This window comes from Elephas maximus, chromosome 3 (genome assembly GCF_024166365.1).
Source record: "Elephas maximus indicus isolate mEleMax1 chromosome 3, mEleMax1 primary haplotype, whole genome shotgun sequence".
NCBI lineage: Eukaryota > Metazoa > Chordata > Mammalia > Proboscidea > Elephantidae > Elephas > Elephas maximus.
In genome coordinates, this window is record NC_064821.1 from 134,448,852 (window position 1) to 134,476,480 (window position 27,629).

General features: G+C 39.5%; 2 protein-coding genes across 7 annotated transcripts in view; one reads left to right on the top strand and one right to left on the bottom strand.

Annotated features, from left to right (window-relative positions):
• MCOLN3 (mucolipin TRP cation channel 3) overlaps positions 1-4,214 on the bottom strand; it is a 48,531-nt gene extending 44,317 nt beyond the window's left edge. Inside the window, exons 1-2 of one of the 3 annotated variants that reach the window (XM_049879659.1) lie at positions 4,144-4,214; positions 3,723-3,835 (exon numbers count right to left, since the gene is read on the bottom strand). The gene's annotated coding sequence lies outside the window, so the exon portion shown is untranslated. Of the gene's footprint in view, positions 1-3,722 lie in introns of all 3 variants that reach the window. The other 2 variants (XM_049879657.1, XM_049879660.1) reach the window with 2 other exon arrangements.
• Positions 4,215-5,518: 1,304 nt separating this feature from the next.
• Positions 5,519-27,629, top strand: part of DNAI3 (dynein axonemal intermediate chain 3) — a 100,425-nt gene continuing 78,314 nt past the window's right edge. For all 4 annotated transcript variants that reach the window (XM_049879652.1, XM_049879653.1, XM_049879654.1 and 1 more), the window contains exons 1-5: positions 5,519-5,630; positions 13,143-13,241; positions 13,645-13,683; positions 24,754-24,935; positions 25,840-25,944. In XM_049879652.1, the coding sequence (XP_049735609.1) occupies positions 13,157-13,241; positions 13,645-13,683; positions 24,754-24,935; positions 25,840-25,944 (411 nt within the window). In that variant the 5' untranslated portion in view covers positions 5,519-5,630; positions 13,143-13,156. The remainder of the gene's footprint in view (positions 5,631-13,142; positions 13,242-13,644; positions 13,684-24,753; positions 24,936-25,839; positions 25,945-27,629) is intronic.

Sequence of the window (27,629 nt, forward strand, 5' to 3'; positions counted from 1 at the left end):
GGAATTTATTAAACAGTTTTCAAAATTAGACAGCATCTTGGGAACATTCTGAGCTGTTCAAATATTGATATTAAAGCTAGCTGAGCTCAGGGATGGGGGCTTTGCCTTTTGGTTGAACCTTGTTATTTGTACCCTCTCATGGCAAAAATATTCAAAAGAGATGGATTTTATTTCAAATCTGAAGCTCAGTCCACTTGGTTGAGGAAAGAATCAATCTTATCTTTCCCCTGGTATGTAAGAAGTCCCCTGTAGAAACCCCAAACAATTGATGACATATTTCTGATTCACTATGGTGAAGCTTTAGGATTGTTTGTATTACATCCCTTACAACAGCAATGTGCTTGCTCTTACCCTTTATCCAGCTCTGATGAAAGCATTATCACCCCCAGATTTTGCAGATGTCAAAACCGAAATTTAGAGAGCTCAGTAGCTTGCCTGATGGCACTTACTGAGAAAGGGACAAATTTAGACTTCAAACCATAATTTTCTAACTTGAAGTCCATTATTTGAGTGACTCTGTTTTAATATTTAAAGTGCATTAATGGTAATAGTCATTATACATGTGTTGTTGTTTTTAGCTGCCATTGACTCATGGCTGCAGTGGGACAAAATGTTGCCTGGTCCTGCACCATCCCTATAATCAGTTGGAAAGTAGGTTGCCAGGCCTTTCTTCCTAGTCTGTCTTAGTCTGGAAGCTCTCCTGAAACCCATTCAGCATCATAGCAACAAATAAGGCTCCACTGACAGAGAGTTGGTAGCTGTTCTTGAGATGCATTGGTTGGGAATCAGACCCAATTCTCAGCTCTCTCACTCCGGGGTCAGCTACAGCGCTGTCTGGTGCTGGTCTTCTGGTTCTGCTGCTGCCAGTCCTCTGCTGCTGTTTCTCACCATTTGCACTTTTTCTGGTGTTAACAGTTCTCCTCACTTCCTCCTGAGTCTCTATCCATTCACAGTTTCAAAAACCACTTCCACATTTTGGTACCTGTTAGAGCACCACCCCATTCTCTCGGTACCAAATTCTGTCTTAGTCCTCTAGTGTGGCTATAACAGAAATACCACAAGTAGATGGCTTTAACAAACAGAAGTTTATTCTCTCACTATAAAGTAGTTAAAAGTCCAAATTCAGGGCATCAGCTCTAGGGGAAGGCTTTCTCTCTCTGTTGGCTCTAGAGGAAGGTCCTTGTCATCAATCTTTCCCTAGACTAGGAGCTTCTCCTCCCAGGAACTCCAAGTCCAAAAGACACACTCTGCTTCTGGCACTGCTTTCTTGGTGGTACAAGCCCCCCAGCTCTCTGCTTGCTTCCCTTTCCTTTTGTCTCCTGTAAGATGAAAGATAGTGCAGGCCACACCCCCAAAAAACTCCTTTCACATTGGATCAGGGATGTGGCCTGAGCAAGGGTGTTAGGCAGAGATTATGATTTATGACACATAGGAAAACCACTAAATGGAAGACAACCACACAATACCAGGAATCATAGCCTAACCAAGTTGACACATATTTTGGGGAGATGCAATTCAATCCATGACACTTCCATAATGGGAAGGGCTAGCAATTCTGGTACCGTGGGCCTGTGTCCTCTTTAGTCCCCATTAGGCTCAAGCCATATTGCATTCTGTACAGAAGTGGCAGGGGTGACTTTCTCCTCACTTTAGTGTTGCATATATCCCAATTTCTTGTTGAAGTTTTAGTCCATTTTTTAGAATTACCAGAATTGGCTTCTCTTCCAACAGCTAAAGCTTTGTTCCTGGGTCAGACTTTTCTGCCTGTTTTCTCATTTTGGAAGCTGGGGACTCTTCTGGGATATGCCTCAGCTCCTCATGTGACAGGTTGTAGTGGTTTCACCAACCACTTTGCAAACATGCCTCAATCTCAGCAGTTTAGGGCTCAAAAAAAGGCACTCTCTTCCCTCCTACCTTCCCTCCCCTCTAGCCTACTGATACAGAGAAACAAAAGGTTTAAAGACTCCTATTTAGGGTCTTCTACCTCTAGTTTTTGAGCTAACACTTCCTTTTATGTATCCATAAAAAGGGTGGGAAATTATGTACCAAAATAATAAGTTAATAACTATGTCATAACTAATTGTCAGATTACCTTTGTGTAAAGCCAACTGAAGCTTATCAAGATGCCCTTAAATGATCAAAGAAGTGTTTTCAGTTACAGCTTCTTGACTCATTATATTTTCATTCAACTAAGAAAACTAAGAAGTCCGTGGGGGGTGCACAAATTTAAGAGCCTAACTACTAACTGAGAGGTTGTCAGTTTAAATCCACCCAGAGGCACCTCAGAAGAAAGGCCTGGTTATCTACTTCCAAATGATCACAGACATTGAAAATTCTACAGAGTATATTTCTACTCTGAAATATATGAGTCACCGGGAGTCAGAATCAACTCCACGGTAACTTTTTTTTTTTTTTAATAAAACTAACACTTATTTTTAAAAATCTTGTTCCAGGCAAATTTAATTCAGCATTCTCAGAAGAGCATGGAAGTGTTCATTAGTCTCCATGGAGACATTTCATTTCTGACCACATCAGCCAATTATGAATTTGTGACATGAAGAAATTACTAAACGTTTCCAATTTATTTTCTACGTTTCTTGGAATTGTGACTTATGACTCATTCTTCCAAGTGAACATCCCCCTAGGGTGTCTCTAAAGAAAAGACGGCAGAAAAGTTTAGTGTCTCACCCAAATCACAAGGTCATAATCCTTACTTCCTTAAATCTGACTGCAAAGGATTTATGATTTTTTTTTTTTTTTAGAAAAAGAAATGCTTTGGGAGAATGCAGAGTCTTTTGTTAGAGAGCCTCTTTTGACTTTCCTTTCAGTGATAGTCAATCAATTAAATAATTCAACATATATTTTATTAAGCACACATGTCAGACACTGTGCTAGATAATGCAGATATAAAGACATAAGACACCATCTCCTCCCAAAGGAGCTCACAGTCTAGCCGGGGAGACATCCATGTAAACAAGCCATTGTGACACACCATATGGGTTCTCTAGGAGTCAAAATCAACTTGACAGCAACAGGTTTTTAAGGGTGATACTTGCTATAAGGGAAAAAACAGAGGAAAGAGTGACTAATTCTATTGGTTACCTGGATGGCTTTACCGAGAAGGTGATACCTGAGTTAGGTCTTGAAAAATAAATATGAGTTTACCAGGTAATGAAGATGAAAAGAGGCATTGCAGGTAGAGGCAGAGAAAAGAGGATGAGCAGATGCAGAACTGTGAAAGGACATGGCATATTTGGGGAACATTCGGGAGCTCTGTGTAAGCAGAGGCCTGGCTCTTGACCTGGGACACCTAAACTCCTGGAATGTGTTGTAGCATACCAATGGCTGTGGAAAACCACAGGATAAGCGTGCCACAGCTTCCTGGGTTTCTTTGAGTTTATTCAATTTTCTGTCAATTTCAGTGAATACACCAGAGTGATTATAGCCATTTTTAAAAATTAAGACACATATGAATACATTGTAGAGCAGAATGCAAAAACCTGACGAATTTTTCATGTGAAACAAATATATCTCTGTGGCAGAAGTCTACTTCAAGCTACAACCTCTCTTGCTATCAGCCCTCTACTACCTCTGGCCCCTGTAGTTTCAAACCCCTTGGTTCTTACGGGTCTTCAGTGGAGAACCTTGAGAACCACTGGACTAAAGTGTGGGCTGGGCCAGGAAGAGGGGGAGGAACTGAGGCTAAAAAAATGACACCTTACCTTTCAGATATCTTTCAGAACCCTTTTTGCACAAGGTACCGTATACCAGATTGAGGATATTTCAGCAGGGTGATGTCACGATTGAATCTCTGTTTTGGAACTCTTTGTGGCAACTTGACAAATTAATTAGAGGGGAGGAGATGAAACAAGTCGAGACTATTACTACTAACGACATGAGGGATTAGGCATACTTGAAATAAGGCAGAGGCAATGAGGATGGCTAAGAGGAGATGGATTATTCGAGAACTATTTAGGGGGAAAAATGACAGGATTTAGAAACATGTTGACTGTGGGCAGTAGAAGAGGAGTTCGGGATGACTCTTGGATTTCTAGCTGTGCAAACTAATGGACAGTGATACTATTACCTAAGATAGGACATAAATGAGGGAAAAAAATGTTCTGAAAGATACCCAAAAGGTACCTGAAAGAAAATGAGTTGTCTTTTGGCTCTGTTAAGATGTGATGCTTGTGGTACACGAATTCATTCACTCATCTATTCAATATCTTAATTTAAAAAAATTTTTTTTTTTTTTTATTTAGCAACTATGAAATACAAGGAACTGAGTTTGACATATAGTTGGAAATGTTCAATAGGTAGCTGGAAATTCAGTTTTGATGTCTTAAGGATAAACATGAGGTTGAGGATATAGAAATGTAACTCACTACCGTGTTTAGAGATGATAGTTGAAGTTAAGGAAAATAGATACAATGTCACAAAAAAGAGGGCAAAAACTGAGAAAAGACGACTCAGGACGAGCTCAGAGGAAAACTAATCTTTAACTGTCAGGGAGTGGAAGGACCTGGGAAAAGTTTGTCACAGTGTTTAGATACGACTTCTTCCTCGTTTTTTTGTTTTGTTTTTGATGACTTCTAGAACAAAATTTATTTACATTTTTGCAAACACTAATCCTTCAGAAACTTGCATGATCCTCCTCTAGATTTTATCTTCACTTAGAGTTACCACGTCCCAAAAATGTCATAAGTCTACAAGTCACTTCTCAAACATTTTCATTTGAACTGGGTATAAAAAATTCATTTTGATCAATTACAGTAGCAATTTGCATTCCTTTATTAAATTCTGCCAGCTGACGAATTAAACTCATAACCCACTGCCGTCGAGTTGCTTCTCTTAGCTTACAAATTAGGCAGTGTAATTACTTTTTAAAGGAAAGAGGAAACTGTTCTGAGACATGAGATTCACTGTATGACCCCCAAAGGACCCATAATCAGATAAAATGAACTTCGAAGCAGCTCAGCCATTTAATCTTCTTCCCCTGAGCCCATACTTCCAGCTTAAGTCAAGCTGTACTTTATACAAAAGTTATTTTAGCAAGAGAAAAATTAACACACCCACGACACCCAATCCAGCCCAAATTCCTCTCCCTCAGGAAACTAGAGCAGGCTCCTAAGAGGCCCCCAAGCTCGCAAGCAGGGCAGCTGCCCCAAGGCATTTCTACTGGGCAACCTTCACATCCGCCTTCAGTCCAGGCTGTAAGAGACCACATCCCAAAAGGATACACCTCTGGCGACGGTACGTTGTTATGTTGAGAGCTGCGTCCCTGCCTGAAGCCACCTCGACATAACTTAGTTGCACAACTCCTTCCTACCGAAACTGCGCCGGCTCACGTTGGGTGGCGTCACACCATAGCAACCAATCACCAGCCAGCCATGCAAGAGATTCTGAGGGAGCAGACTCTCTATTGGTGGAGGTGCTTTGTCAATCTTAGCACAGGCGTCGCCTCTTTTTTCTTAGCAACAGATGCGTCCCAGCAACGGCCGGCCCAATTGCTGTGGGTTTGCGCTCTTGGGACTTGTTTTTCTGAGGAAGAGTTCCAACTCCCAACTCCAGCTCTTGAGGGAGTTTTCTTCAGAATACTGCAAAGAGCTTTTTCAGTTTTTTAGTATCAGGTAAGGGAAGCTCTGAATGGGAGAGTTGGGGGAAAAAAGTATTTTACTCACTTTTCTCAAAAGCGTTTGGACACTTGTGCCAGCTGTATGTTAGATGCGGTGAAGAATACAAAAAAAAAAAAAGACTTCCTCTGCTTTCAAAGAGCTTCCAGCCTAGCCAGGGAGATTAAATACAGCAACGAGAGAGGAGTTAGCCACATTCTAAGCGTCTTGAGAGGCCTTATTCATAGGTCGTATATCCTCACTCTCTATTGCCTGTGCATATAGTAGAAGTTCAATAAAAATGAATGAGTACGAAAACGGCAAGATCCTGATTATTCATCAGTATAGGAGACTAACGAAGAAAAAGATTAATGTGGGCTGAACTAGTCACAGAGATGACTTCAGAGCCGTTGAGAAAGGCCGTTGAGTAGATGAGTGAGGAAGATGAACCGGATGGAGCATTAACTACGTGAAAGCGAGGACTTTGTCTTACTTTCCAATGACTAATCTAGCCAGTACTTAATTGTTGCTCATTTCCTTCCCTACCCCAAGTGTGTCAGATGCTGAAGGAATTCACTGCAGTCCTTCAGGCAGATCTGAGTTTGAGGCCCTCTGCCTCTGCAGAGGCCTGGCATAATTAACTACACTACAGCGTGGTTAGAAAACTGTCAGGGACAACAAGATCGGCTTAGTCTGAGTGAGCAAATCAGGGAGGCCTTCAGAGAGAAGGTCATACTGGAGATGAGCCTTGAAGGATGAGTAAGATTTAAGCAAGCAGAGAAGTGTGTGCTTGGTGTGGAACAGAAGGAGTGGGGAAGGAAGAGGATTTTCCAGAGAGGAGATGGGAAAGTACCAGCTCATTTGGGAATAGATGGTAATCCGTTGTGGCTGGAGTGGAACTGGAAGGTGGGTATAAGAAAGCACATTCTGCAAGGTGTTGAAGGCCATGCTTACAAGTGTGAATTGTATACTTTTTTGCAAGGTCTAGTCTGCAGACTGGAGTCCCTGAGTGGTATAAACAGTGAATGTACTCCCTGCTGACTGAAAGGTTTCAGGTTTAAGTCCACCCAGAGGCACCTTTGAAGAAAGTCCAGGAGATCTACTTCCCCAAAAATCAGCCATTGCAAACCTCATGTGTCAGAGTTCTGTTCTGACACACATGGGGTCACCATGAATTAACTCCACAGCAACTGGAATTGGGGTCTGCAGACCACCGGTGCAAGCTGGCCTGGTAGTGCTTTTAAAAATGCAGCATCCCAAGCTCAGCGCACACCTGCAGAATCAGGGTGGGAAATCTGCACTGCACATGAGCTCCTCTTCTATACTGCTGGCAGAGAATGCTGCTGTGGACAATAAAAAACCAAACCTGTTGCTGTGGAGTTGATTCTGACTCATAGCGACCCTGTAGGACAGAGTAGAACTGCCCATAGGGTTTCCAAGGCTGTAATCTTTACGGAAGTAGACTGACACATCTTCCTTCCAAGGAGCACCTGACAGGTCCAAACCACTGACCTTTGGGTTAGCAGCCGAGCATTTATCCACTGCACCACCAGCTGTGGACAATAGGGACCCATGAAAGTCAGTACACAAAGAAATGACTTGATAAGACCTGCACTGTAGAAAGAGTTCTGAAGGCTTGCCCTGTGGGTGATTATTCTGGTTAGAACAGAAGGCTAGTGAAGTGTCCATGATCTAAGTCAGGATAGATAAGGGGGATCTGTGGGTTAGAAAAAATTACATGTTTATTTTCATTAACCGCTAATTGAAGTTTATGCATTTGGTAATAAAGCACGGTAATATTAGCAGGACCTGTGACTTTGCCACAAAAAGAAACTAGAGATCTTTTCATATTACATGAGAGATGTTGCAGATATATTATCTATGCTCATCGCCACCTCACAATTAAGACAGTTATTAGACCCACTGCTAGATCTTATTATTTAGGATTTTAATAAAGAAGGACATGGATTATTGTACCATAATTTAAAGAATATTGTGTAATTGTATGTTAATATAATATGTCTCTTTTATAATCCCATGTTTTTATTTGATGCATGGACTTCACCAGGCTGACAAAAGTGTTCATGGCACAAATAGTTTAAGAACTCGAAGTGTAGGAGGACATGTTGAAGGTCTGAAGCAGAGGAGGCTATGGGAAGAGGAGGGCTCAGAACTCAGGGGGCATGTCAAAGGGGCAGGATATGACACCTACTTAAATGAGTAAATATCCAGTCTTGGAAAGGAGTGAAAGTGGGTGTGGAGGCGGGAGAAACCAGAGTTATTTTGAAGAAAGCATTGGCATAGATTTTGTGACAAATTGATATAAGGGATCAAGAAACAGTCAAAAATGATTCTAAGGATTATAACTGGGGACACTGAAAAAAAAGTATGTATATATAGTCCTGCTGCCAGAAATGAGATGGTTGGGAAACAGCCAATTCTGGGATAAGATGGTGAATTAATTTAGTTTTAATCATGTTGAGTTTGAGGTGACAGTATTTGCAAATCCAAGGCTGGAGCTGAGGTGAGACTTCTGGCCTGAATATGTGGATTGGTAACAACCTGTCTAGAAGTACTCCCTGAAGCCCTGGGAGTGGATGAGCTCACTAGTGGGATGACTATAGAGAGAAGAGAGCAGCAAAGTTTACTAAATTCCTGTAGCGGGTTAAGAGATTATACATCCTGGAAAAGGCAGACCGCAGTTCCTACTCTGTGATATTGGATGGATTATTTAACCTCTCTGACCTTGGTCACCCCAATTTGTGCAATGGAGATTCTAACACTCAGTCCAAAGGTTGAAATGAAAATTCACTGAGAACAAATGTAAAATGCCTCAGTGGTGCCGAGTGCCTGCTCATACTATCAGTTACCAGCTGCTGTCAAGTTAATTCAGACTAGTGGCAACCCCATGTGTTTCAGAGTAGAATTGTGCTCTGTAGGGTTTTCAATGGTTGTGATCTATCAGAAGTGGATAGCCAGGCCTTTCTTCTGAGATGCCTCTGGGTGGATTTGAACTGCCAAATTTTCTGTTAGTAGTCAAGAGCTTGATCACCCAGGAACTTCTTTCTGCCCATATTAGGTAATAATAAATGTGTATAGCTTTTGTCTCTCCTACAACACTCACCTGAAAAAATACAAATATCCTTGTTCTTAATAACGGGGGGGGAGGGGTGGTGTATGTTTGAGGAGACAAACAATAAGACAAGGTATTTTAAGTGTCAGGCACCAGAAGAAGGAAAAAAAAAAAATCATCAAAGGAAATAGAAATGGAGTGTAAGAGAGACAGGAAAACTGGAACTAGGCAATATAACAGAAACCAGAGGAGGAGAGAGTTTCAAATACATACACAGCTAATTCGACAGGCAGCACAGTCCAAGGATGAAGCCAGTGCCTATGGTGTCTGGTAATACTGACTTCATCACTTACGATCTGTATGGCTTTGGATAAGCTACCTCTCAGTTTCTTAATCTGTAAATGAAGACGATTATATATAGAATTTACTTCATGAAGTTTTGGGGAAAAATTACGTCAGATAATACAAGTAAAACAAAATACTTGGTACTGAATTAAGTGCTCTATAAATGTTAGTTAATTTTTCATTCTAAATAATTGCTTTCTGTGTATGTTTTGGACTTTTCTCCCAAACTAAATTATAAATTCCTTGAAGATAGAAATAGCATCTATCCCATAATAGATGCTAGGCAAATTTGTTGACCGTGATGAAAAAAAATCTTGACTGTTACTAACTAGGAAAAGACTATAAACAAATCTCCAGTTTTCAGAAGTTAGAGAGGTATACACAGCCCAAAACACTTTTTAAAATATTGAATATACCACGGACTGCCAGAAAAACGAACAAATTGTGTTGGAAGAACTACAGCCAGAATGTCCCTTAGAAGGGAGGTTGGCGAGACTTTGTCTTATACTTTGGATATGTTATTAGGAGGGATCAGTCCCTGGAGAAGGACATCATGCTTGATAAAGTAATGGACCAGTGAAAAAGGGGAAGACCCGCAGCGAGATGGATTGACACCATGACTGCAACAATGGGCTCAAACACAACAATGATTGCGAGGATGGCATAGGACTGGGCAGTGTTTTGTTCTGTTGTACACAGATTGTGCATGAGTTGGAATAGACTCGATGGTACTTAACAACACCAACAACAACAGAGTATTTTTACTTATATTTTAAAATGCTACGATTTCAGCAGAATGCAAAATGCTTATTTATGAAATCACCTAGTCCACTGGATAGTTACCTAACATATTCAGGATAATAATGCTTGAATTGTTGGTGGGTTGCACTATTCTGTGTTCATCATTCTCTCACCTCTGCCTCTCTGAGATACATTTTCATGATCTTTTAATAGTCATTTCAATGAGAAAAATAAGATTTGAAAAATGTAAGTATAGTACATTCACTGTATGAAATATGTAATTAGTTTTGTGAAAAAAAATTTCAGTAAGCTCTGCTATCATTTAAAAACAGTGTCTTTTATTTGGGATTTTTTTTAAAAAGTAAATCTGCATTAAAAATAAGCCTTGACTAAATAAGTGTGTTTATTGAAATTATGCAGACTACATTATTCATTTAATTTAGGTATCTCCAGTTAGGAATGATGTATTTTCCAGACTTAATATTGGTAGGATTTTCAGTATTTGCAATTACTAAAGTAAACTATAAAATGTTGCCTGAAACACAAATATAATGTAAAGTGCCTACCTCCAAAGCAATTGTTTTCTTTTCAGTTTAGACAATGTTCACCAGGCTCACCGCAGCTAATGAATTTTTCTGTCTGTGATGGCTAGCAACTTAGATACTATGCCTTTTAATTAAGAAGGCTTTGTTGTTGTTGTGTGCCATCAAGTCGATTCCAATTCGTAGTGACCCTACAGGACAGAGGAGAGCTGCCCCATAGGGTTTCCTAAGCTATAATCTCTAGGGCACCAGATTGCCAGGCCTTTTCTCCCATGGAGTCACTGGTGGGTTTGAACCACCAACCTTTTGGTTAGCAGCTGAGCTCTTAACCATTGCACCACCAGGGCTCTTAAAGAAGGCTTAAAAAAAAAAAAAAAAGAGAAAGAAAAAACCAGCAAACCTGTTGCAGTCAAGTCATTCCGACTCAGACAGAGAGAACTGCCCCATAGAGTTTCCAAGGAGCGGCTGGTGGATTTGAATTGCTGACCTTTTAGTTAGCAGCTGAGTTTTTAACCACTGCACCACCAAGGCTCCTCAATGCAGCATAGTAAACAGTCATCATTAAAACACAAGTGAGAGTCTAGTCCAGTAGTTAATGATGTGGACCCTGGAGCCAGGCTGCTCATGCTCAAGCCCTGACTCTACTCCTCACTGTGTGCATGGCCGTTGGCAACTTACCTGACCTCTCAGTGCCTCTGTTTTCTCATCATAAAACTGGGGTGAAGAAATAATAATAAAATACCTACCTAAAAGGGTGGTTAAGATTAAATTAAAAAAAATACAAGTAAGTGCTTAGAACCATACCTGGCACGTAGAAAGTACTCAGCAAATGTGAGCTCTTGTTATTACCATTTGAAAAAATACGTGTGAAAAATCTAAAAGAAGCAGTATATGTACATAAACACACAGACACACCCACACTTTGGTCAGTGTTTATAAAATAAAATGAGATATATTTTACTATGGGCTATGAAATAATGTTCAATCTGTATTGGTTAATTAAAATGAGGCAAACCAATCAGGGATGACTGAGTCGATGATGGTAATGATGATGATGAAGAAACATCTCATTAAATCTTCATGACACGATGTGAGGTAAGTATTATTACTGTGCCTGTTAAACAGATGAGTAAATTGAAGTCTGTTCTTGCTATGTGCCTTTGAGACGGTTTTGACTCATAGCAACCCTATGTACTACAGAACAAAACACTGACCAGTCCTGCAACATCCTCACAATTGTTGTTATGCCTGAGCCCATTGTTGCAGCCACTGTGTCAATCCATCTTGTTGACAGTCTTCCTCTTTTTCGCTGATCCTCTACTTTACCAAGCATGATGTCCTTCTCCAGGGACTGATCCCTCCTGATAACACGTCAATGTACCTGAGACAAAGCCTCACTGTCCTCGCTTCTAAGGAGCATCCTCCTAGGGAGGATAAGTAATTTGCTGAGGGTCACACAGCTGGTAAAAGGTAGAGCCTATTTCAAACCTGCTAATGAAACCCCTGAAATCATATTCCTAACCATTTAACAAGGGTGCAGCAAAAGTGAGCATTGAGGAGGTTGCAAGGATTTGATGTTGTGATGGCCTTGTCAGGTGCGATGTCCTGTCAAAATGTATGAGCAATTCCATAGAAATTTTTGGAGGCAATCTCTGATAGCACAAATAAGGCCACAACAATTGTATGTACACATCCTAGGACTAAAGTACTATTTAAATGAGGTTAATTTAAAAATTACATATATCGGAGTCAACTTGATGGCAATGGGTTTTCATACACATCGTGGGGTCCCTGGGTGGTGCAAATGGTTAACATACTCAGCTCTTAACTGAAAGGTTGGAGATTTGAGTCTACCCAGAGATGCCTTGGAAGAAAGGACTGGAGATCTACTTCTGAAAAATCAGCCACTGGAAATTCTATGGAGCACAGTTCTATTCTGACACACATGGGGTTGCCATAAGTTGGAATTGACTGGGCAGCAACTGCTGTTTTCCACATTGTGGACCTGTTTACCCCAGTGGGCATGGGCACCTATGGGAGGCCCAGCACATGGCAATGCCAGGGATGGATTACCCAATAAGCAAGGTAAGCATGTGCTTAGGGCATCAACAAAATAGGGGAACCTGTTGTCCAAAGCAAAGACCCACAGATGCCAAGCAGACAGGACACAAGGAAAAGTGAGTGCTGCAGTGGAATGGAACTGGTAGGGCTTTTTGTAGAAAATGTGGTATATAGTAAAATCTTAGTACCCTGTATCCACCAAAAATTATATAATCCAGTTCATCTCATTCTGCTAAAGTGGCATACAAAACTTTTGTATTCAATCGGTAATGTTAGTCCTTTTTAAAAAGAAGTTACATCATGAATAGCTAGGACACACACACACAAATCGACTCACATATCCTGTTCAAATGCATGACTAAGCAGAGGAGGCGGCACCACAGATTGCAGTGTTTAAGGCCTCACGGGCCTATCCTGGCCCTGGGCAACGCAGAGTAACTACCTGGAAAGAAAACTGCTTTAAGGGAGGCAGGGAAGCCAGTGTTTTCTGTCATGCTTCCATGGCAGGGTCTGAGGCTGAGACCTTGAAGTTCTGCCAGGTCACAGCCCCATGCTTCAGCTGAATGGCTCCACTGGAACATGTGATTTTATCAGTAAGATTTTTGTTTCGGTAAATCTTTGGTTGCAGCACACTCATTCTATGAAGATATATGTTGGTTTAGCTGAAGGTAAAACTTAGAAAAAGTATTCTTATGTTTACTAAATGATAAGACTAGATATTTGACATTGTCAACCAGAATTTACTAATGATATCATCTCTTTACGCAGCCCAAGTCTGAACCATGGCTCCAAAACCTCAGAAACCAAAGAGCCCCAAGGATGGCCGAAAAAAGGGAGCACAGGGCAAAAAGAAACAAATACCATCTGGTATGACTGATTTTTAACTTAATGAGGTTTTTGTGGGTTTAATATTTGTACATATATCACCAGCCAAAATGATTGTCGTTTTATCTATCAAGTAAAATGAAATGTTTTTTGCTGTCGTAAAGTAAAACACGTGCTGAATTGTCTATGAGATTAACTTTTTCTATTCAATTTCATAATAATATCAATTAAATGGCATATAATGAATGTCATAGCAAATACATTGATGAGATAATTCTGTGAGAAAAACAATTATTCAAATTTTCTCTATTTAATTGTCAATAAAATCATGTAAGTCCTCATTGTATATTTGCATGTATGTTTTGAGACTTGGTAAAAGACTGCAATAAGCTGAGATATAAATTTGTTCTAAAATGTAAATGTAAATCATTTTATTATATTCTAGATAATGAAGAACAGGTGCCTATATCTATGGAGAGCATGGGTGAGTGAAATATAATTTAGAGTTTATGTCCCCAGTTTTATAATATTTTAATACGAATTAAGGAAGCAAATTAAGATGATCAATCATAAATGTACATGAGCTAAAATTACACCATGTCATTTAGAATATAAAGTGAAAAAAATTTTAAGAAAGAATAAAGAGAGGAAAAGAGAATTTCAAACTGAGAAATGGACTTGGGCCAAGACCTATTGCTGTCAAGTCGGTTCCAACTCGTAGTGACCCTATTGGACAGAATAGAACTTCCCAGGTTTCCAAAGCGGTAATCTTTATGGAAGCAGACTGCCTCATCTTTCTCCTGCAGAGCTGCTGGTGGGTTTGAACCGCTGACCTTTCAGTTAGCAGCCGAGAGCTTTAACCATTGCATTACATGATTATTTGAAAGACCTTTTGTGACTATGGAGTGTTGTAAGTCTACAAGGTATTACTTTTATTAGAATAGTATTTTTCAAAATTCTAGCTCATGGGCTATGTTTATCTGCACTTCATGGTAAGATTTGAATTAAATTTTCTGTGGACTCTGTTTCTTGCCTATTTTCACCTCTGGTACCTCTTGTTCTCTGGAGTTGATAGAGCTTCTCACTGGAGGCTTATTTTAGGCAAAATAGCAATGTAGCAAATGTAATTATAAATAAAATAGAATTGAATGAAAGAGGGAGCAGTCATGTCTATGATTGTAAGTTCAATATCACACAATGATGAACCTGGGACCGTAATCTGAAATTCCTGTTCCTCTTTTTTTTTTAAACTTTCCACCAACAAAATGGTCAAAATTTAGATATTCCAAGAATTCAGCTCACAAGCATTTGCTCTGCCCTCCAAGCCAGTATGTCTACTCAACCCAACTCTGAAAGCCCATCTTGTGGAACATGATGTCCCTGTCACCTCTGTCTTTGATGAGAGTGATCATGTTGATATTTTACGAAATGACCAGGGGGCTTTCCATCAAAGCCCTCATCCCACTATTTCAAGGAAAGGGACTGATTTTTAAGCAAATAAACTAGAACTTAGATAACCAAACTATATTATTCCTACTTTTAGAGTCTAAGCATTTTTATCCCAAAAGGATTTTTTGGGGGGGGAAGTGGTAACTTTTCTTTTGCAATTGACTTAAAGGATGCAGTTCATTTTTAGAGACTGAGGGAAGAGAGTGGGTGGGGGAGGGAGGGAGATCTGAAGAGCTTTGTAGTTCATTGTAAAGGTTTTAACTTTTAATCAGAGTGGGATGGTGAGCTGTTGGCAGTATTTAAGCAGGGTGGTGACTTATGTATCTGCCTTATGCTACTCTTGTGGGAACTGCAGGGGCCAGGGCAGAAGCAGAGAGACAAGTTGGGAAGCCACTGCAGTCATCCAGGAGAGAGATGATGTGGCTTGGGCCAGGGTGGAAGCGCCACTGGAGGCCTGGAGTGTGGAGGTGGTGAGAAGGTGGGAGGATGTCAGTACAGGGTAAGTGGCATTGCTTTCAGTACCCGGCACAGTGCCTGGAGCAGGGTACCCAATAAATATTTATTGTATTAATGAGTATACGACACAGAAACCTGGGAGTTGTATCAGTTTCCTGTGGCTTCTGTAACATGTCACCACAAACTGGGTGGTTTAAAGCAATACAAATTTATTCTTTCACAGTTCTGGAGGCCAAAAGTCTGAAATAAGTTTCACTGAGCTGAAATCAAGGTTTTGGCGGTGTCGCACTCCGTCCAGAGGCTCTAGGGGAGAATCTGTCCTTTCCTCTTCCAAATTCTGAGTGGCTTCCAGCATTCCTCAACCTGCAGCAGCATCACATCGATCTCTGCCTCCATGGTCACATTGCTACCTCCTCTTTGTGTGTATCAAATCTCCCTCTCTTTTGTTAAGGACACTTGTGATTGGATTTAGGGCCCTTCAGAAAATCCAGGATAATCTTTCTGTCAAGATTCTTACCTTAATCACATGTGCAAAAACCCTTTTCCTTATAAGGTAACAATTTCAGGTTCCAGGAATTAGGACCTGAAATCTTTGGTGCCCATTATTCAGCCTGCTTCCTATAGAGCGAGACCTTTATTTCTTTCTCCCCTTCAACTCTCATCTCCCCACCTTGCATCGAAACCATCCCAACACTGGTCAATTCAACTTCTAAAACATATCTCGAATCCACTCAATTCTCTTTATTCCCCCACCCTAACCCCCTGCAACCTTAGTCCAAGCCTTTGCATCCCTCTGCTAGACTAGTACCTTACTTAGCCTCCTGACTGGTATCGCTGCTTCCACTCTCGGCCTCCTTCAATCCATTCCACACAAGCAGGTCTCTTTCCTGCTCGAACCCTCCCATGGCTCTTCTTTGCAATTGGGAACTCCTTACAACGGTCCATAGTCCCTCCATGCCCTGGCTCCACTTCCTTTCTGACCTTGCCCAGCCTCCCACCTCCACACACATACTTCTACAGCCAATCAACCTCACTTAGCACAGAATATATAAAATTTTTTCCTGCCTCAGGGGCTTTGCTCTGGCTGCTCCCACTGCCTGGATAGATCTTGGCTCAGATCTTTATGTAACTTCCTTCTTCTAGGTCTTCTCAAACTCTGCTTTACCTATAATTACTCTCTATCCTACTACCCTGTTTTGTTGCCTTCATAGCACTTATAATTCTAAAATCAAGTATTTACTAGTTTATGCATTTATCGCCTATTTACACACCTTCACATTCATTTTTTTTTTTTTTCCTCTCTCTCTCTTTCACACACACAAACAGAAGCTCCAGGGAGGCAGAAACTATTTCCTTCAGCAATGTACCTAATGCCTAAAACAGTTCTTGAAGCATAATGAGCACTCAGTAAATGTTTTTTGATTGGTTGATTAAGTGGAGGAATGAATTGCTTTCACTATTCTTCTTCTCTGAATAGACCACCACCATGCCACACTCTTTATTTTCTCTCTCTATTCTCTTACGTAACACTTGTCACAATTTGTACTTCTATATTTTGAGCACCTTTATTTGTTTAATGTCTGTCTCCCCCTCTAGATCCTCTGCCCTGGCACCAGCACCATGCTTTTCTCACAACAGGTGCTCAATGAATATTCGTTGACTGAATGAATTGGCCGGTAGGAGAATCCATGAATTTGAGAATGGGGCATGATGGAGATGTTTTAGCTGAAAGTAAATAGACTGAAAAATAGAAGAGAGTATATTTGTTTAAGAAAAACAAAACAAAACAACCTCAATACTTTTAGGCTTAAGGGTAGGTTTTTATTTACCATCTTTTATACAAGGGGCTCCCCCCAAAGAATTTCCTCAGAGTGACATCCTCACCTTACCAGCTGTCATTCAGAACTTGTGGCTGTCATCCTCCAGGTTACTAAGATTCACTTTCCTACCAAGGAACCAGGAAACCCTGGTGGCATAGTGGTTAAGAGCTACGACTGCTAACCAGAAGGTTGGCAGTGTGAATCCACAAGGCACTCCTTGGAAGCCCTGTGGGGCAATTCTACTCCGTCCTATAGGATTGCTATGAGTTGGAATCAACTCAATGGCAGTGTGTTTTTTTGGACCAAGGAACCAAGGCATCAACAGACTAGGTCACAAACTCTCTTCTAAGGGCCAAAAAGGGCAATGTCTAGAGGCTTCTAAAGAATAGATGTAATTTTTACATGTAGTAAATACTTACGGAACACTGGCTTCTGCCAGGCACCCAGCTTTCATCTCTTTAGCTCTATAAAGTAGGCATTATTGTGACCATTATGGAAATGGAGGCACTGTGACTCCAAAAAGTTAAATAATTTACCCAAGTCATATTTGAATACAAGTTAGAGAATCAGCGGTTAACAACAGAGCCTTTGGAATTAGACCTGCTTCAAATCATAGTTCTACCGCTTTAATGACTTTGTGACCAGAAATGACTGCATCTTTCCAGGCTTCTGCTCCCACATCTAAAAAATGAGAAAATGATGCCAACCTCATGAGATTGTTGTAGAAATTAATTTAGGTAATGTGTGTTCATTTCCCTACAGAGGGGCAGTCACAAAATAGGTTCATGTTAACTCTTGTTACTATATAAAAAAAAAAAGATACTGTAAAGATAGAGAAATACATCATTGGAACAAAATAGACCCTAAAAATAGACACACATAAATGTTAGGTTGATTTTCAACAAAGGTTCAAAGGCAATTCAGTGGAGAAAGGATAGCGTTTTCAACAAATGTTGTGAACAATTGGATATCCGTATGCAAAAAAGTGAACTTCAGTCACATCTTATAGCAGACACAAAAATTAATTCAAGCTGGTAATAGAACTAGACATAAAACCAAATATTTATAAAACTTCTAGAAGGAAAATGAGAGAAAAGCTTTGTGACCTTGGATTATGCAATAATTCTTAGATACAACACCAAAAGCCATAAATCTTAAGAAATCTTTGCCTAATCAATTTTTTTCTTTTATGAAATACTAGTCAGCAATAAAAAGGAATAAATATGCAACAATACAGGCAACAACATGGATGAATCTCAAAATAATTATGCTGAGTAAAAGCAATCAGACGCAAAAAGAGCACAGTATGTATTGTACTGTATTATTCCATTCATAAAAATTCCAGAAAAAGAAAACTAGTCTATAGTGACAGAAAGCAGATCAGTGATTACCTGGGGATGGGAGAGAGATGCTGGGAGGGAGGGCAGGAGGAAACTATTGGGCATGGTGGATATGTTTTCTAAATTGATTGTGGCGATTGTTCACAGGTGTATACATATACTTATTGAATTGTACCTTTAAATATGTACAATTTATTGTATACACTAATCAAATTATACACTTTAAACGTCACTCTCTTTCTAGTTGCCTAGCAGAAAGTTTTCCTGGCTCCCCAATGCTTCTGGGCAACTACACAAATGGGTACTGGCCCAGGGCAGATCCCACAGCTCCATCTAGTGGTATCCAAAGGCAAAACTACAGAATTTTTAACATGCATTTGACACTATGCAAGATCGCCATCCACAGAATGGTTTTGAAGGATTACTTGTATGTGAATCACATCAACAGTTGCTTATTTTGCATCTCATAGGTGCCAGGTATTATGTTAGGTACTTTAAGGGAGCTTTAAAAAAAAAAAAGAGGGCAATTTGTCCCTAATTTATGAACAACTTGTATTCCACTTGTTTGCTTTTACACCACCTGATTGTGATTTGGAATATGATTTCCTCATATCATTACTGTTGTGCGTGAAGTCATTAAAAAAAACTCGATTACCTGAAAATTACCACAAAGCCACTAGAGGAGGGCATTTCTGTGGGAAAATAAATTCGAAATTCCCGCTTGAGAGGCCACATATACTTCCCTCTCTTGACCATGTTAAATGGTAGGAGGGGGGATGTCAGGCACCCAGGGGTATAGGGGCTGGAGAAGAGGGGGGAGGGGGTTCTGGGACCCTGGGACTATGCAGTTAGGAGAGAGAGCTCTGGGGGCAGATGCAGAGCTGGGACTGGAGTGGTAGAAGCTGGTGGGGAAGCAGGTGGTGATAAGAAGGATAAAAAGAAGGACAGAGAGGGCATACTAGTACAAGTTGCCATCAAGTCGCTTCCAACTCATGGCAACCCCATGTGTGTCAGAGTAGAACTGTGCTCCATAGGGTTTTCTGTTGTTGTTTTAAAATAATTTAATTTTATGTTTTTGTTATGGTTGTTGTTGCTGAGAATACACATAGCAGAAACATACACCAATTCAAATTTCTACATGTACATATCAGTGACATTGATTATATTCTTCAGTTTGTGTAACCACTCTCACCTTCCTTTTCTGAGTTGTTCTTCTCCCATTAACATAAACTTGCTTCCTCCTAAGGTTCCTATCTAATCTTTCCAGATGCCGTTGTCAATTTGATCCCATACTGATAGATCTTAAAAGAGCATAATGCTCAAGGCAGACATTCTTTACTACTAAGCTAAATAATTGTTTGGTTTTAAGACTTCAAGGGATATTTTTGGTTTAAGGTTATCTTAGGGTAATAGTTTTGGGGGTTCACTCAGCCTTCATGGCTCCTGAATATCTGGGTTCCATGTGAATTTAAAATTTTCTTCTACCTTTTCCCCCCTTTTGACCAGGGTTCTTTTATAAAATCTTTGATTAAAATGTTTAGTAATGGTAACCAGGTACCACCCAGTTCTTCTGGTCTTATGAGAAAGAAGGATGTTGTTCATGGAGTCAATTAGCCACACATTCCATTTTCTCCTCCTATTCCTCACTCTTCTTGCTCTGTTGCTCCAGGCAAATAGAGACCAATTGTTGTGCCTTGGATGCCCACTTGCAAGCTTTTAAGACCCCAGGCACTACATAACAAGCTAGGAATGAGAGCAGAAAAACCAAACATGTTATTAGGCCAGTTAACTGGGATGTCCTATGATACCATGACACTAAACCTCCAAACCAAGGATTCAAATCCCACGTTTGGTTGTACATAAGCAGCCTCAGCTGCTACTCTTTTCTCTTATGTCATTGTTATAAATATATCTATCACATAACTTTAGCCAATTCAACTTTTTACAAGTGTGCAACTTACTGATAGTAATTGCATTAATCAGCTGTGCAACCCTACCCTTAATCAATGCAGTTTTTAGTCACCATAAGTGGAAACTCAATAGTCCATAAGCAACAACCCCCTTTCGCCCCTTTCTTCCAGCTCTGGTAACTGCTAATAAACTGTGGTCTCTATACACTTGCCTGTTCTTGTCTTTTTTATAAGTGAGGTCATACAATATTTATCCTTTTGTGACTGACTTATTTCACTCAGCACAGTGTCTTCAAGCTCCATCCATATCGTAGCATGTATGGAGACTTTATTTCTCTTACTGGCTGAGTCCATAGAGTTTTGAATGGCTGATATTTTGGAAGTAGATTGCCAGGCCTTTCTTTTGAGGAGTGTCTGAGCAGACTCCAACCTCCAACCTTTCAGTTAGCAGCTGAGCGCTAAACCCTTTGTGCCACTCAGGGGCCTGAGAAAAGGAATAGTAGGAGGCAAGATACTACCTTGTCCTCTTCCATCCACTGTCTCACTGGAGTGGGTGGAGAGAGATGGGAAGAGCAACCATAGAAGCCCCATAAACCCCTCCTCTCACCACTTTTCTGAGGATATTGTTAGGTCTGCTGAGCCAGAGGGGGGAAAAGGAGGTTTCCCTACCCTATTATCCTCCCTACTCCCAAGGGTTCTTTTTGGGGAAGTCAGTAATTAAAAGATGTGAAGAACTGAGTGACAATAAGCTTGGATGAGAAAGGATGGAGTCCTAGAGGGTGGAGGTACTTATATATAAGGTCAAGAGGAGATTTATCTAAAATGGGAGAGAGTTGAGTAATCGACATGCACATCATTGGCGGGAGAGGGACAGTTGATGGGACCAGGATTCATGAGGAAGGTAGCTGGTGGGCAGGGCTGCAAAAGTGGCAGGACTGTGTGCTATACAGACTCTGTTTTCTCTGTAAAATAGGCAACAAGGTCACCTAGTGAGAGAGAGCAACAGGTGAGGGGTAAGGTTGGAAGTATTTTAGGAAAGCAATACAGGTTTGAAAGAGCCAAGGATGATGATCATACCATCAGACCAATGATTTCGCTTTCAATATCTATCCTAAGAGAATAATTTCAAGTATGATAAAAATTCATATGCTAGATATTTGTTTGTGGGTTTATTTACAATAATTGGAAACAAATGAGAAAAATATAATACCTAGAAAAAAGAAAGTGGTTAAAAATTATGCAACACATACACAAAAACAAATTCAAAATGGATTAAGGATCTAAATGTGCAAGCTAAAACTGTAAAATTTTAGAAGAAAAAGCAGGGGCAATGCTGTCAGGCCTCGCATTTAACGATGATTTATCTAACATAATAACAAAAGCATAAACAGCAAAAGACAAAATAAATAAATAGGACAACATAAAAGTTAAAAAAATTTTTTTTTGTTCATCAAAAGACTTAAAAAAAGTGAAAAGACAAGCCACCAACTGGGAGGATATCTTCAGAAACCAAATACTTCGACAACAAAAAGACAAATAACCCAATCATAAAATGGAAAGGGCTTGAATAGACATTTCACCAAAGAGGACATTCAAATAGCCACCAACCACATGAAAAGATGCTCAGTGTCTGAGCCATCAGATAGATGCAAATCAAAACCACAAGGAGATACCATTTTACTCCCACTAAGATTTAAAAATAATAATAATAAAATAAGTGTTGGCAAGGATATCAGAAAATTGGAACACTTATCCATTGGTGGGAATAAAAAATGGTATAGCCACTATGGAAAACAGTGTGGCATTTCCTCAAAAAACTAAAAATAGAACTACCTTATGACCCAGCAATTCCACTCCTTTGTATATACTCGAAAGGCTTGAAAGCAGAGACTTGTATACCAGTGTTCACTGCAGCACTATTCACAATAGCCAAAAGGTGGAAACAACCTAAATGCCCATGAACAGATGAATGCATAAACAAAATGTGGTACATATAAACAATGGAATACTACTCAGCCAGTAGGAGAAATGAAGTCTTGATACATGCTACAATATGGCTGGAGCTGGAAGACATTATGCTGAGTGAAATAAGTGAATCACAAGAGGACAAATATTGTATGACCTCACCTATATAAAAAGACAAGAAAAGGCAAATGTATGGAGACCAAACTTCATTGTGGTTTCCAGTGAAGGAGGGAAGGGGGTTTAACAGTGATGGAAATATCATATTGATTAAGGGTAGGATTGCATAGCTGATTGTTACAAGTGTTGCCAGTTAAGTTGTACACCTGTAAAAAATTGAATTGGCAAAAGTTATGTGATAGATATATTTGCAACAATGACAAAAAAAAGTAGCTGCTTAGGCTGCTTATGTACAATCAACCGTCTCATGGGATTATGGTTCTTTGGTTTGTAGGTTTAGGGTCATTGTTTCATAGGGCATCCCAGTTAATTGGACTAATAACGTGTTCAGTGCTTTTGTTCTACCTCTTAGTTCTTTGCGTAGTGCCTGTGATCTTAAAAGCTCCCAAGTGGCCATCCAAGACACGTTCAGTCTCTACTGGCCTGGAGCAACAGAGGAAGGAGAGGCAGGAATAGAAGGGGTGTATGGAATGTATGGCTAATTGCCTCCGTGAACAACTGCTTCCTTGGCCATGAAACCAGAAGAACTGGATGGTACCCAGCTACCATTACTGAACATTTTGATCAAAGATTCTATAGAAGTGAGCAACCATCTAAGACACTCTACTGTTCCCACTCTGTTTGGAGCCAGGGGGAATGAAGAAAACCAAAGACACAGAAAAAGATTAGTCCAAAGGATTAATGCACCACAACTACCACAGCCTCCGCCAGATTGAGTGCAGCACAATTACCACCACCAACTGCTGTGACAGGGATCACAACAGAGGGTCCTAGACAGAGCTGAAGAAAAACGTAGAACAAAATTCTAACTCAAAAAGAAGACCAGGCTTACAGCTCTGGCAGAGACTGGAGAAACTCTGAGAGTATGGCCCCCAGACACATTTTTAATGCAGTACTGAAGTCACTCCTGAAGTTCACCCTTCAGCCAAAGCTCAGACAGGCCCATAAACAAAATGAGACAAAATGGGCACACTAGCCCGGGGCAAGGACTAGAAGGCAGGAGGGGACTGGAAAGCTGATAATGAGGAGCCCAGGGTGGAGAAGGGGAGAGTGTTGACATGTTGTGGGGTTGGCAACCAGTGTCACAAAACAATACATGTATTAATTGCCTAATGAGAAACTAATTTGCTCTGCAAACCTTCACCTAAAGCACAATAAAAAATAAAAATAAAAACTTTGGACGAAAATAAAATGGAGAAAAAATTCAAAAAAAAAAAATTCTGTAAAGAATCCTGATCAAAGGGGGAAAATGCAGAACAGAATTTCAAATTCTATAGAATCCAGACTTCTTGGAACCTTGAAGGTTGGATGAACCCTTGAGACTATTGCCTCAAGATAATCATTAAACCTTAAACCAAAAATATCCCCTGAAGTCTTCTTAAAACCAAACAATAGTTAAACTTAACTAGTAAAGAATGTCTGCCTTGAGCATTATGCTCTTTGAAGATCTATCTATATGGGATCAAACTGACAACAGCAACTCGAAGATTAGATAGGAGCCTTAGGGGACAGTGAGTTTATGTTAATGGAGGAGGAACAACTCAGAAAAGAATGGTCACACAACTCAAAGAATGTCATCAATGTCACTGAATTGTACATGCAGAAACTGTTGAGTTGGTGTATGTTTTGCTGTGTATATTCTCAACAACAGCATAAATAAATTTAAAAAAATTATTTTACAGAATTAATTTACATGATGTTTTAGAAGGATTGTTTAATGCTGTAGGAATATACTTGTGACACAACAGTAAGTATTAAAAGCAGGATTTAGGATTTAAGGTATTATATACGGCCACCACCCATCTTTCAGTTTGTCATACTGTGGTAGCATGTTGCTATGATACCGGAAGCTATGCCACTGGTATTTCAAATACTAGCAGGATCACCTATGGAAGACAATTTTCAATAGAGCTCCAGACTAGACAGACTATGAAGAAAGGCCTGGTGATCTACTTCCAGAAATTAGCCAGTGAAAACTCTATGGATCGAAACTGAATATTATCCAAAATAGTGCTGGAAGATGAGCCCCCTAGGTTGGAAGGCACTACATAATGACTGCGACAATGGACTCAACATACACCAACAATCACGGAGATGGTGCAGTAGCAGGCAGCATTTCGTTCTGTTGTACGGTGGTCGCCATGAGTTGGCAACTAACATCACAACTATATACAGATTAGTTAGAATGAAATAAAGGAAAATATTCTTAGAGGTACTCTCTTGAGTGGTAGTATGTAAATCATTGCTATTTTCTTCTTTTATCTTTTCCAAAAATTTTCATAATGAATTTATTTACTTTTAAAATCAGAACAATAATTCTAAAGTCTTTTAATACTTTTATATAAAGAATTTCTTTAAGCAAACAATTCCAAGTTTCCTATTGCTAATATTTTAAGTGGTTATATTTCATGTCCAAATTCCACTTTGTTTTTTCCAGGTCATCCTGAAATTTTTCCTTTAGTATTAACTACCAAGACCCAGGAAATATTTAACTGCCGAGTAAATGAAGATTTCACAGACGAACAACCTTATAAACTTCTGAAAAAAGAAGACATTATTGAGGACTTGCACAACAGAGCTGCAGTATCTGATTTCCACCCAGTCAAAAAAATTGTCCAGGTAAGTACAATGCTCCTCTTTATTTTTCAGTTCTACCTCAAAAGGTTCCTTTTCCTGATACATAATAACAAAAGTTGGAGAGAGTGTTGAGTTCAAATGTGGCATTCCCCATTACTTTGGGCAAATGATAGTTTGTCCACACCTCCCTTGGAGTCCTGTTTGATGGTCCTCTGTGAAAAACAAAGTCCTGTCAGGAACTGGTTACATTATCTCACAACTAGAAAGCTCTTCCTTGCCCAGTTGTAACTAGAAAGAGATTCACCTTTATTTTCCCTTGTTGATTAATTCATAATTTTGGTCCTGATGTTTCTCCAAACATGCTATAGAGAACAACGTCAAAAAAAAAAGTAATGCTTCTTTTTTTTTTTCTTTTCGAAATGAAATTGCATAGTTAATTTCCCTGGGCCCACTGTGTTTTAAGTACTTTTTAAACAAAATAATTATGCAATTCAGAGTTACTAGTGGTAGAATTCTTGCCTTGCATGGGAGACACCAAAAACCCATTGCCATCAAGCTGAATTCAGTGAAGGATTACTTGTTGCTATGATGCTGAACAGGTTCAGTGGAGCTTCCAGACTAAGATGGACTAGGAAGGAAGGCCTGGTGATTTAATTAGAAAAATGAGCCGGTGAAAACCCTATGGATCACAAAGATTTGATCTGCAGTCAATCATGGGGATGGCGCAGGACCTGGCAGCCCTTCATTCTGCTGTGTATGGGATCCCCATGAGTGGGGGGCCAACTCAACAGCAGTTAACAACATGATAACAACAGCCATAGATTAGCAGTGTGGTTATCATTTATGCTGTATGATTGATTTATTAGAGAAATACCAATTTTGTGTGTTAGAGCCTGAATACTGAATGTCCATTGAACATTAACCTCTTTTGGTTATGTTCCTGTAGGAATATCCTGGAGGTGAGCTTCTGCTTGTTTATGACAAAGACTTCAAATATGGACTTAACTTTTATCTTATTGGAACTGAAGAGGGCAAGGAAAGCTTTTTAAATGTAAGTGTACCCCAAACTCTTGCAATTTGGTGACTGTCAGAAGGAAGCTATGTCCACAGAGGGAGCCCTATATGTGATTATGATTATTCTCATTCATCTCTGTTTCCCTGGGGCCCAGGTCAGGTCCTGGCACCTGGAGTAGGTGAGGAGTATATGTAGAATGAACAAATCAGACATCTCAGAGTAGCAGATACTCTACTTATTTACCTGTCATTGACTCAATAAGAGAGGAGATAGAGGAAAAAGTGGTCCTCATCTTCCCATCTCTGTGTCTTTGGCTAAGTTAACTGAACCTCTCTTCTGGAAAATGGTGGCACTGATATTGCCCATTTCCAGGACTGTCTTGAGCATTAAATAGATTAATACAGGTAAAGCCCTTTGCATAGTACCTGGCACAAAACTAGGTGCTCCATAAAAGTTTCCTATGATTATATAAAACCAAAAAAAGGATGACTTGGTCAGTGGGCAGTTGAGGGAGAGGGAGGTGTCAAAGATGAGCAGATGGGTAGTTTCCAAGGAAAGATAGTAAGTTCACCTTTGAGGTGTTGCATTCAAGGTGGTCATGACAGGTGATGGGGTTTATGAAACTTGCCTTGTGATCTCACATCCTTCTAGGGAGATGAATGGCCACTTTATTAAAGAATTAGTCTAGACTGTTTGAGGGAACACAGAGAGGTTTGCCTGGTTGGCCAATAGGCAAGAAAAATAAAGGAAAACCTTAAAATTTAAAAATATTGGATAATTTTTAAAATTAAAAATAATTTTCACTTAGCCTTATATTTTTTAACATTATTTTTATAGTTTTCTCTGTGTGTTTAATTTTTTTTTATTATGTGAGATATTTCAAATACGTAGAAAAGTACAAAGAATAGTATAACAAATACTAGTATAACCACTGCCCCCCCCAAAACCAAACCCACTACCATAGATTCTGACTCATAGCAACCCTGTAGGACAGAGTAGAACTGCCCTGTAGTGTTTCCAAGGAGCAGCTGGTGGACTCGTACTGCTGAACTTTTGGTACATATTTTTCTTGTTCATAGTTTTATACTTTTATCATATATGTAGCTTCATAAATAATATATATTATTGTTTTATTAATTTAAAACTCACAAAATTATATTCTGTAATAATTTACATTCATACAAATAATTCTGCAACTTAGAATTATAAAATTATAATTTTATAAAATTCTCAGATCTATCCATTTTGATACATTTTGGTATCATATTCATATAGATTGAGTTTTTCATTGTAACTCCTTTATGGGATTTTGTCCTATGATTATACCACAATTTACCAACTGATTCCCCTATTGATACTCATTTGGTTTTTCATTTTTTCACTATTACAAGGAAAGCAGTAGTATACATACATATATATGTATGTATATATATGTATATAGTATAGTATGTACATGTTGACTATAAAAAAAACAAACCCACTGCTTTTGAGTAGGACTACCCCATACAGGTTTCCAAGGAGTGCCTGGTGGATTTGAACTGCCAACATTTTGATTAGCAGCTGTAGCTCTTAACCACTGCATCGCCAGTTTTTCCATGTTTTATATATATGTATATATATCCTTGTAGACATCTTGTAGGATATATATACATATGTACATATATGTGTATACATATGTATATATATATCCTTGTAGACATCTTGGTCTTAAAAAAAAAATT